General features: G+C 32.8%; 1 protein-coding gene across 1 annotated transcript; it reads right to left on the bottom strand.

Moving 5' to 3' along the window:
- Positions 1–388: 388 nt before the first annotated feature.
- On the bottom strand, positions 389–7,298 carry LOC106713988 (facilitated trehalose transporter Tret1). Its single transcript, XM_014506899.2, has 7 exons — positions 7,154–7,298; positions 5,490–5,702; positions 5,261–5,334; positions 3,097–3,159; positions 2,400–2,560; positions 2,011–2,186; positions 389–1,449 (listed from the first exon to the last, which is right to left on the bottom strand). Exons 1-7 carry the CDS (start codon positions 7,161–7,163, stop codon positions 515–517), a joined length of 1,632 nt encoding a protein of 543 aa, XP_014362385.2. The 5' UTR covers positions 7,164–7,298; the 3' UTR covers positions 389–514.
- Positions 7,299–12,607: the final 5,309 nt, after the last annotated feature.

Raw genomic sequence — 12,607 nt, 5'->3', positions numbered from 1 at the left:
TCCAGCTCGGTCAAGTGTTGAAGAAAATTGTTTCAGAATAAGCCTTCATAAAATGCTGGAATAGCATTTCTAAACGTAAATATCAGAAAGAACGTTTCAAATATTTGGTTAATTTTCCTTCTAAGGTTGTGTGTACATAAAGAAATTGAAATCACTATAAGTTATGTGAAACCTGGCTAATTTTAATTCTTTTATATTCCGTACTTTTATGCTTCCTGTTAAATACTTATACAAATATTTGGTAATTTAAATAAGTTTGGTAAATAAATAAATTTATAACGTATATCTCTAGATTTATTTAACTTAAATAAATTATTAATTATAAAAATAGTGAAAGCGAAATAACACTAAACTAAAAACCACAGTCTGTTTACAATTTTTTTTCAAATAATCCTAAAACTGATTTACTATTCGAGTTCAAATTCAACAGCCAAAAAAAATTTATTAGTCCTGTATAAAATACTGATTCTATGCCTATTCTATTTACATTATATAAACTATGTATTATGTAGTTTTAACCCTCTGATATACTTTCTAATTCTATAACATGTCTGTGTTTCTTTCCTTTATGTATTCCGTCGAATTCATTCTGTATATCTTCCAAAGTTTTTCCTTTTGTTTCTGGCACAAAGAAGTATACAAAAATAGCACCGACTATACTACTAACTGCGAAATGCCACAACGCCCATCCAGGGTGGACCATATTGACCAAATTCTGGTAAAGTTTTGTCACACCGAAAGCGAGGAACCAATGGAAGCCGACGGTGATCGCAGTGGCTCGTCTAGTTACATGAGGGGGAAATATCTCTCGCAGCATCAGCCAGGGGATGGGACCAACTCCCGCCGCATAAACACTAACAAAAGTGCACAAGGTGAATAGTGGTATCCAAGTACTATTGATAGAGCCATTAGACGCCTTAAAATGGTAATACAATCCGAGACTACCCAAACTAACAGACATCATAAGAAAAGAAAAGAGAAGTAGAACACGTCTCCTCACTTTCTTCAGTAACATCGTCGAGAAGTAAGTAGAAGATACGAGGCAGAATCCGAGGATAATAGATGCTCCCGGAGGTGTCAATGATATGGAAAATGTCTTGAATAGTTTCTCCGCGTAAAACAACACTGGGTAAATTCCACTCAATTGCTGGAAGATCATCAGTCCGAATGATACTATCAGAGCTTTAACATTTGTTCTGGTAGTGAACAGTTCTTTAAATGTTACTCTGTTCTTTGCATAGTTAAGTGTGTGTTCTTTTAGAGCTTTTATTTCTGCTTTCACGTCATTGTCAATGCCTCTGAAATATTGTAAAGCGGCTTTAGCTTCGCTGTTCTTGCCTTGTGATAACAAATAGGCTGGCGACTCGGGGATAAAGATGAAAGCAACAAAGAAAGCGACAGGAACACTGGCCGATAAGAAATAAAGCCATGATGTACTGTTGACCAAACCTAAAACAAAAATAAAAAGTTATTAAAAAAGTATAAAGAAAGTCAACATTCAAAAAAAGATAATTACTGTAAGAAAATAGAAGTCGTCTTAGAAACTTAACGTTAAAAGTAAACTTAGAAAGTATGCGTAGGAACTTTCTTAGAGATTAAAGTAAATCTCTTTACCTAGATAATATGCTATTTCAGAAGCAAGTGTTTAGAATTTACAGAAGCTTTTACAAAGAATATATTATGTCATGAACATTGAACATAGCGGAAAGTGGCTTAATGGATAAAAACTCAAACACATAACAATTTAGAAATAGCGCCATTTTGCTGACTGATCAATAACACACCTTTAACTAATTTTAATGCATTAACCGCGGGTTTCTGAGATCAAATACATATATAAAATATATTGTCATCCCTGTCGTAATATTTGACAAAACAGAGATAATAATTTAAACTGAAATTTTGGTCAGAAACTCACGATGAGAGGTTCGGTGTGTATTCGGTTGACGTTCCTTAAAAAATAAAAATTCAAAAGCTTTAAATCATCATAGTCATAGTTATAGCATTTACCACAGATGTAACCGAAGAGCACGCCACAGGAGAAATGTACGTGGTAGAAGTTAGCAAGAGTCGGCAACAGATGGCGCTCTGCTATATCCTCGATGTAGGGCGGGATGCCCACGCTGAACGCGCCCACCGCCACGCCGCCCACGAAACGACCAACGTACAGACCGTACACGTTGGGACTGTTGGAGATATCAGAAACAAATTGTAATTATAAGCAACAAGTACAAATGCAAACTTATAGGTTTTGTTTCATTTGAAATATTGATCTGGTATAATGTAAGTTGGTAATCCTCAGAATTCCTGTCAGCTTGCATGCAATTGTATCACTTTGCAATAATCAATATGATTAAGTAGAATTCTTATCGAGAGTTATAAACAATTTCAATGCATACCTGGATGCTACCAATATCCATGAGACAAGAAGTGGTAATGCGAGGTATAAAAGAGTCTTCTTCCTGCCAAAGTTCTCAGAGATCAGTCCGGTGGGTACGGCGCCCCACACCGCGCCCAGACAGAGTAGTGAAGACACCCATGATGCTTCTATAGGGCTCATCTGTAGGAGTACATAAGAAATATACAAAACATGTTCGGTAGGAGTCAATATAAATAAACCGCCAGTTTTTTTTTAGCACCACGATTTGCATCTCATTCGCTTCTTCATGCATCATATTTTTTAAATATTTGAACTGTGCCGATTAATTCACTTTTGAAAAAAGGTTAACTTGTGTGTCTTTTGTTTAGTTTAATTCATTTGTTTTTAATGAAATATTCTAAAGACATAAAGACGTTACATTTGGAGCTCTAAAAATTAACCGTCTTATTATCTGTCTGACCTTTTTTATCTGTCCCTTTGTCACGATATGTTATTATCTATGAAGTATCGGATCAATGTCGGAAATTACAAACAAAATAATCACACCACAGAAATAAAACAAAACAGCGTTATTATCAGATTGCATTTAAAAATAACGAGTTTTTGATATAATAACGTTAGATTATTTACGACATAGCTATTTGGTGTACTTTAGTATATTTTTAGTTATTTTCAGTACTTTTAATTTAACACTATTTGAACTGTTACTTGCTTACCATAAGCTTTGGATGAGTTTCTGTTTGATTTCTTATCACATCGGATTCCTGGTCTGGGTACATCTGGAACAAAAAAAAAACTGAACTATAACATATAATTACCGATATAACGATATAATTTAATTTCTAAGTTTTCGTTGTTACGTTCTTGTTCGTAGATGTTTGTTTGTGCCTACTATTAGCGTATTTATAATTAGGCCGCACACAGTTAATACAAATTGAATTTTAGTTCATAAAGCTTTAACAGTTAATGTATTACTAAACTGGGTTTTCGATGCCTGCGTTTACAAACTATTCACAAGATTGTATGCATGTGCATTGTTTTGTTCGACCACACAAAGGCTTTTGTACCAACACTCTCCGTACACAATGCAAGATATTATGTTTGCAGATCTGTACTAAATTATATTAAACACGTAAAAGTTCTGACGGTAAGCAATGTGTATGTTTTATTCCACTATTTAAACAATTTAACTGCCGGACTAAGGTATGGTTTATGGCTTCTAAGGACCGTCCTTAATGTACATTGTGATATGTGATAGTTTTGTAATTTTAAATAATAATTGCACACATAATTATTATTTAATTTGCTATTGTATTTTGAAAAATATATCAAGTTATACTTTGAAAATAATTCACTGAGTTATATAACTTTTGAATGTCTTCGGGATATTCATAAGGCAAATGAAGGTCTTTAATTAACGAAAGGAAACCGCATCTATTGTTAGGGAGCTTTATTAAATCAAATGAAGTTCGCACCAACATATAGGCCTAGTTAAGATTCATAAACTTATCAAGCAACATGCCTCAAAGGAACTCTAGGCGTTTTAGTATTTCAAACTTTTATAAAATAACACTATATTGTTCTTCCACTAGTTTATGGTGTTAAGAAATAACCACACGCTGTATTCTTTAACAATTGAAAAAGAATACAAAATAAACTATTTAAGTCAATTTCCAAAGCTTAAGTAGGGTTTCTAAGGAATCAACGCTACTAATACCAAACAACAGTAGCACTGTTATTTTGAGCGTGGGTGCTTAAAAGCTAAAGCTTTCAAAGCTATAGTATAACTTTAAGAAAAGACATATAAAACATTATCTCTAAGTATTGCAAGACATTATTACTTTAAGTGATGTAGGAGTCAAACGGAATAAGCGTACTTACATCACGAAGAACTAAAAAAAGAAACCAGGAACATAAAACATCAAATTAAGTTAAATATAAAAAATGGTGAAAGAAAAATTATTTTTCTTTTTAAAGAACAATGGCAGAAAAATAGCAAAAAATTAGCGTCTAGAAATGTCATATAGATACAATTAATTTACATATTTTTTTAATAATTTACGTAAATAATTCTATTTTTGTTGAAGCCACAGAAACATTATAATAATTTAAAGAATGTATATTGACTAATCGGATTATCACCCATTAAAGTGTTCCCACCATTTAAAGGATGCTGTATTTTCGGAATTATATTTAGCAAAGTGTACGAATTAGAAATTATTATTACGTATGATATTCCAATACTTACTTTCAAATAAATACTTATTATTTATATTAGGTGTATAATTAGTGAAAAAAGATAGTTCTTTGGGCTTCAGGCATTTTTAAATGAATGCAAACCGCACTATGTTGTAACTATTCGCTTTTATAGTTATGGCAACATTTAAAATGTCACGCACGTCACAAATACTCCGCCTTGTGTCGGTTGAGTTCGTGTGGCGCTCGTAGCAAAGAGTACCAACATGCCGCGTGACAGCTAGTGGTACTCTTATATTTTTCGAAATCAGCCACATAACTACTCGTAACCACCATCTGCCTGATTTATAACGATACAGTTCTGATTTAATATACAAAATAAAATCATGTACTAGATATTTACTTAAAAAACAACCTTCATTGCGAATTTTCTACAGCTGTCATTTTGACGTAACCAAAAAAACGAAAAATTAAAATCAAAATATCTATTTTTTGCGGCTTCCTCGGGCCGAAATTCTTTCAGATATTTGCTCTGCAACTAATTCTTATCGTTTTAAGATATTTTTCATACTTAGACGCTATCATTTAACCTCAACTATTTTGATGTATAGGCGGCTGCCATTGTTCTTTTGTTTATCTGTCCTTGTAAAGATTACTTTTGATTGTTAAAAAAACATTTCTCACCTCTGTTGTGGTAGTCAATAAAGCAGACGATGACCAAGCTATGCAAACTCCGGCAGCGAATGCACCGAGGTTTACTGAAATACAGATGAAATCGTCAAAACGCACATACACTTCTAAAAACGACTTTACTTTGTTCATCGAATTTGTATGGCACACTTTATCTGGTGCTTAGGCAATGCTTGTCATTAACACTATTCAACAATTTCATATTTGAATACCTAGAACATACCTATACCGGCTGTGATGTACTGTGTAGTGATGCCAGATGTATCTCTCTTGATATCAGGTACTGTTTCCAATCTCTTGAGTACTTTAGAGTTGCCATTCGCGTTGTCTGGTACGTCTGAATTAGTATTGTTATTGTTGCTGCCATTTCTATTCTCTAATTGTTCTGTGGATGCACCTGCTTCTAGGTCGACTTCACTGAGAGTGTTATCTTCTGCTGTAAAAATACGAATAAAAGATTTGTGTAACTCTACTTTTTATAATTCGTTTAAATGTTTTATACTATAGGACTCATTTGTAAATTTACTTAGAGCATTTGATATTACTGTTCGTGACTGTGCATCTTAGATTTGTATTTTAGATATTATATGGGCAAAGATCTGTCTCATGAGATGCAGCGCAAGCTTGTTTACATTTTTGTTGACATTAAGTATATCTTAAAATAACTCTACATGTTGAAAAGAATACTCAAGCTTCGTATCTACAGCTATGCATTTTTATGACCATTACTAATTATTTTAATTCACGTTAATTCTTAAGTTTTTCAATTAGTGTCAATTATTTGGCCTTGTCTCTCCTTTCCCCGACTTAAAGGTGACGTGTGGCTATCTCGTGTGTAAACATCACCTATCGATTGCTGGCTCGTTGTGAAAACATTGCCATTTGTTATTAATTAACGATAAACTGCAATCACTTTAATTTTCTCTCATTTATGTAAACACGGCGAGACTAGCCACTGGTAATAAATATATTGGATATTTTAAAGTTACATAATATTAATTGATCGGTGTTAAAATATGAATCCAACTATGGGTTTCCCCTGTCAAAACACCTTAATAACGTTATCTCATTTTTCTCAAAGACGATGAAAGGAATGGCAATATTTGTCAGTTTACAGGAACTATAGGTACTTACCCAATACTTTGAACTTTGAAATAACTATTACGTATTTCTTTTTAAATCAATACATAGTATAAAACAAAGTCGCTTTCGCTGTATGTCCGTATGTATGCTTAGATCTTTAAAACTACTCAACGGATTTTGACGCGGTTTTTTTTAATAGATAGAGTGATTTTTAAGGAAGGTTTGTATGTATAATAAATGCATAATATAGTAGAGAAACACTGATAAATTTAAAGGTTTCTTATGTGAACGCTGTGAACGTTGTGTATAAGGACATTCTGTAGTAGGTATATTTTGCATTGCACCCGTGCGAAGCCGGGGCGGGTCGCTAGTATTCTATATAACAACACCATTAATATTTGAATAAAGTTTTTTGCTTTGGTTGTATTTTGGTTTCAGTTATTTAAGTTTATTTTTAAGTTATTTTTAAGGTGAAGGAAAACATCGTGATGCAACCTGCACATATCTGAGAAGAAATTCAATGATATGTGTGAAGTCGACCAATCCGCATTGGGCCAGCGTGGTTGACTATGGCCTAGTCACCCCTAAATTACGGTAGGCTCCGAGCCCCTCGGTGGGGACGTATAGTGAGCTGATGATGATGATGAATGATGATTTTTAAAACAAGACAAATTTATCAGTTAATTTTAATTAAAAACATTCAAATTTTTATTGAATTAAGCGCAAAAATATGAAGTCACGAACATCACTAAATCACGTTAAATAAATAAATTTATAATTAAATAAATTCATGATCAAACATACCTTTTTCCATGTTGTTACTTTTATTTCTGTCAGGTGAGATGAGAGATAATTTCTATAAGTTGTTATGAATGAAACATATTAATGTATGTCACAAGAACTCTGCCGTTGAATCTGTGACTGTGTGACTGCGGCCGTCATCTCGATAGCACCCGGGACGCAGAAAAATAAAGTTTCAGGGGAGATAAATAAGAGGTCGCAGATTATTTAAATTTTTATTGTTATTTTACATATTTGTTTGAACTTTTCAAAATTATTAAATCCACATCGTCGCTTTTGAATTACACTTTTTCTTTTATATTTAAATTAGCACCAGCTGTCGCCCGCGAGAATTTAAAAAAAAACTTCATAAGTAACCTATGAGTTCTTCCAGACTATGTGCCAAAATCCATCAAGATCCATGCAGCTGATCTGGAGATACCATGTAACAAACATCCATCCATCCATCTAAACATTCGCATTTATAATGTTAGTAAGATAGTATGATTAATAACTTGTTTTCGATGTTTTCAAGATTTATACAGATTTAATAAAAAAATACTGCACGTAGTTCTAGTTACGAGCAATACAAAAAAATAACCAATCGTACGTCGGATTATACCTTCATCTATCTATATCTATATATATAAAAGAAAGTCGTGTTAGTTACACTATTTATAACTCAAGAACGACTGAATCGATTTGACTGAAAATTGGTAGGCAGGTAGCTTAGAACCAGGAAACGGACATAGGATAATTTTTACCCCGTTTTCTATTTTTTATTCCGCGTGGACGGAGTCTCGGGTAGACGCTAGTTAAAAATAAATATTCATCTATTTATTTGTTATATTCAGAATGTAAAATTATAAGATAAATTAAGCCGATTTATGTTTATCATAATTGAACCGTAATCAAAGCAAATACCAATAACATTATTGATATTCAAATGAAGGTACATTCGAGTGAATATTCAAATTAGTGTGAAACTGGTTCTGTTCGGAAATAATTAACTATGTACATCCTATGTCTAGGAAGCGAGTAGCGCCAACATTCTGATCAATACATTGTCAGCTTAAGGGCTTTAAATTGTTGCGAATTTCTTGTACATATTGTGATTTACATAACACGCGGTTTGCTCGTAACGCGAGCCTTGATTCAGGCAATCAAATAATTTTAAGAGAACCTCACACTATTAACTGCGTAATAATGACAAAGAAGTGTTAATATATGTTAAGAGATAATTTTTTTGACATTTTAAAAAGTTATCATTTACTTCAAGTTTATATTATCGCATCTTCTAATTTTTACTATAAATAAATAATGAAATAATTAAAAGCGGAGTCATGTTGTGCACCCCTGGAGCGATAACCTCTCAATCATGCCACCCTCTCCCGATCTCTCTGACACTAGATAACATGCTGCGATGCAGTAACCACTATATTTTTACAATCAATGTCTGACAGATAAGTTTGTTTGTCTAGTCTGATATAACATTCTTAATATATTAACTTGCAATTTATATAATTTGTTTAAAAATATAAAGCATTGCATTAATTTGTATGATGGATTATGTTTAAATATTTAACAGTCTAAAGTCATTAATAAAGGAAAAATTATTTAATTAAAACATTTAAACAATAAAGTAAGTTTACGTGAAATTTCTTAATGTTTATTTTCAAACAAATCAATAGGTTATCATGATTTTATTTTTATCATTATGAAATATTTTAAATACAAAGTTTAATTAATATTGCAAATGATAAGTAAATGTAAATAATAACATTGACTTTTAAATCGCCAGAAAGTTCGAGACATTTTCTAGCACTCCGGCAATCATGACCAAGATTCGCAGTCCATTTTATAAGGCTTATTTGACTACGTACGATAGAGACACCTAATATAAATATAAAATGAATACAGTATTACTCTTAAAGAAGCTAATAATTAAATCTCTACGAAAATAAGCTTTACTAAAAAGAATAAACACATCCCTTCCTTATTGTTATAAAACCAGAGGGCCTAGCACGAATATATGCGACATGCGCTTTCGTAATATCATAATCAAAAATTTGTAAAACATCTGTTAGTTTCTTTTACGCTGCACAAATTTTATTGATGACGTTACATAAACATTCCGACGAATATTTGTACTAGGCCCTCAGAAGCTCATCGAAGGCGACACGAGTAGTGCGTCACAGATAAACGATATTCGGTTTGTCCGAGCGATAAAAGCTCCAAAGTGCGCCCTGACGCGGGACGCCATGCGACACGATAACGCACATTTTACCGCTAAGGGTGTTCATAAACGGTCGGCTTAAGTCAGTAGTAGCAGTAAAATACTGTCAGCAGCACGCCGACTACTTTAAGCTGGCCTTGAACTGACTGATCTTTTTGTTACGGTTTCATACTACACATGATGAAAACTGCTTGATTTTACTGCTTGATTGGTTTTTAAAATTTTAATCCATTTGTTCCATCGATAAAATCTACCTCTAACATTATATAAGCAATTGCCATAACTTGTCGTTTGCAACTTTAAGAAAAGCGAGCTCATTAACAAGACAACAGACTGGGTAATAAGTCGTATATCTATATATATAAAAGAAAGTTGTGTTAGTTACGCCATTTATAACTCAAGAACGGCTGAATCGATTTGACTGAAAATTGGTGGGCAGGTAGCTTAGAACCAGGAATAGGACATAGGATAATTTTTACCCCGTTTTCTTTTCTTTTTTTTTTTTTTAATCCGCGCGGACGGAGTCGCGGGTAAAAGCTAGTTTATCATAAATAAATATACTATGACAAAGTCTAGAAGGCGTCTAGTATATTTGGGTTAGGTCATACATCTGACCCTGTGGCCACGTCTGGGCGCATATCTTGCGCCTATCTGCCTCATTTCCGTTGCTTTATTGACGGCGATAAGAGCCGCAAATTACCCAACGCTAAGTTATAAATATACGACTAATTAGCTGTGATAATTGTAATCGATATATACGTGACTTTACGTAGTTTGAAGTAAAAATACACCTTCAAATTGTTAAGTTAAAACAAGGATTACACATTTTCCTATAATGTATGACATACTTTTTTACTGTAATTTTTTTTTATTGCAATTCATGTAATATAAATGTCTATCTAATATACATGTCATCACACACATTATTTTGAAGAAAAAAAGAGACAACAATTATTACATGTATTAGCTTTTACCTGCGATTTCTGCGCAGAACTAAAAAGAGGGGGAAAAATATCACACGTGTTACTCTAGACTATGTTCTATATCTGTGCCAAACTTTGATATATTGAATTGTTGTAGAATTACATATCTAGTAAACATGTGAATCACGTATATGCAACTGTGTTCGTACTCATTTCCGTGATCATAGTTAGTGTATGTGTTCTTCCAGATTGTGTTCTACATCTATACCAAATTTCATTAAAATTCTAACATACATCCATTCATCCAAACTTACGAATTGAAAATATTAAATAAGTAATATTTAGACAGTAACATTTCATAACGAAACAATCTCTTGGTTTATAATAGCTTTATTCTTTGTGTCGTCGTTACAAAAAGCGATGTCGGCGCAGTTTCCAATCAATTGTAACCTCAGTCGTACTCTCGTACGTGACAAATGTCAGCTCTCTTTAAACACATAAGGATAAATGTTTCAATAGTTTTCATATTTTTTAATGTCAGTTTCGGACTCAAATAGAAAATTTACATTATGTGTATTACTTAACCTAACTATAAAAAGCTTAAATTATCCTACCACTATTATTTTTCTTTTTGTTGAAATGAAAATATTAAGTATCAAAGTAGACTTTGATCAGTTCACATCATTTATATAATTCATGCATCTAACTTATCATTGAATGATTTTATATCACTTCATTGAAACATTAAATCATGTTTATTTTATTCAGAACTAGCTTTTACCCGCGACTCCGTCCGCGCGGAATGAAAAATAGAAAGCGGGGTAAAAATTATTCTATGTCCGTTTCCTGGTTCTAAGCTACCTGCCGACCAATTTTCAGTCAAATCCATTCAGCCGTTCTTGAGTTATAAATAGTGTAACTAACACGACTTTCTTTTATATATGTACATAACTATCAAGTTGTTTTCTTCTAATATATAATTAATGTAAATACTACGATGAATAACGGAAAGATACACACAAAATAATAACAACAACATAACTCACGCCCGTGTTCTAGAGGGGTCGGCAGAGACAGCGGGCTTACATTTGACGCGGTCCTGACACACTTCTGTCGCTTCTACACTCATATTTCTACGCATACATGCACGTTGGTTTTCAGTGCTCTTAATACAAAAAAAATAATAAACATTTTTTGTAACATTTTTTTTTCGAACTAATAAGATAAATGATATAATTTAAATATTTATAGTTTAACTAAAATGATATAAACATTGTTGAATAACCAAAACATAATTTTATAAATATAATTTTGAACGCGATAAAATTAAACCTCATTATATACGTTGAGCCGTTATACAGATACCTTTTAAACACGCACATCAATCCAATATTAGTAAATGTAAGATAAACCAATGAAAATTGCATATATTTAATTGAGAGCCTATTTCATAAAATCCAAGTACGTCCTGAATAAGCTTCTTCGAACATATTTGTCAAATGAAGTCGTCGTGGACGTTTGTTTACAATCTCCAAATAAGCTGTGAAGCGCAAACTATTTTGATAGGAAGTATTATTTGTTAGTTAATTTATTTGTTAGTTATGCAGCACTTTACTTATGTACATTGTGAAAAAGGCCCTAGTGTTAGGATGCATTATTAATTACGTAATCACAGATCCAACCTGTTTGATACTTGTAATATTATAAATAATAGTGAATGATCGAAGAGCAATTAGACAACAGATAAAGTTGCGCCAGATCAAGGTCGTACAGCATCGTTAGACATAACACTAATGGACAAACAAACAGACGGGTTAATTGGTTATTTACAATGCGACCTCTATGTTGTCAACATCGTAAGTAAATTTTGTTTTAATTACACGATGGCAAAATGAGCTAACTGCGACATGAAATAACTAAAACAGCGAAGTGACCGCAGCCCATAAAGAAACACAAATTAGAAAGTTTCAGATGCGGTGCTCAACTTTAAAGAACAGAAAAAGTTTATTCCCCTTTCTATATATCCCCTGATAAAATATCCATAATGTTGGGAAGGTTAAGATAGGTCTCTGGCGCCAAACCCATCGGACATAACTCGGAAACATGAATGAATCAATTTAATTCATTAGTTAAAAAGACGAATTAAAACATATAAAATAGTGTATTATCTGCACTCACTTCAAAAGTTGTATGCAGTGAGGACAGACTCGAATAGAACAATGGACGACATGAATAGCGGGTTTCACGTTTAGTGTACAGTCGACAACAAAAGTGGTATGTTACAAAGTGTAACAATTTAAATTAAAAAAAGTACGTTTA

This window comes from Papilio machaon, chromosome 24 (assembly GCF_912999745.1).
Source record: "Papilio machaon chromosome 24, ilPapMach1.1, whole genome shotgun sequence".
Lineage (NCBI taxonomy): Eukaryota > Metazoa > Arthropoda > Insecta > Lepidoptera > Papilionidae > Papilio > Papilio machaon.
This window is presented reverse-complemented; position numbering and strand designations above follow the sequence as displayed.

Coding starts and splice junctions, on each gene's coding strand:
- LOC106713988 (XM_014506899.2), bottom strand. Junction 5,335..5,489: donor GTACATCACAGCCGGTATAG/GTATGTTCTAGG, acceptor TCTGTATTTCAG/TAAACCTCGGTGCATTCGCT. Junction 2,187..2,399: donor TGGATATTGGTAGCATCCAG/GTATGCATTGAA, acceptor TATCTCCAACAG/TCCCAACGTGTACGGTCTGT.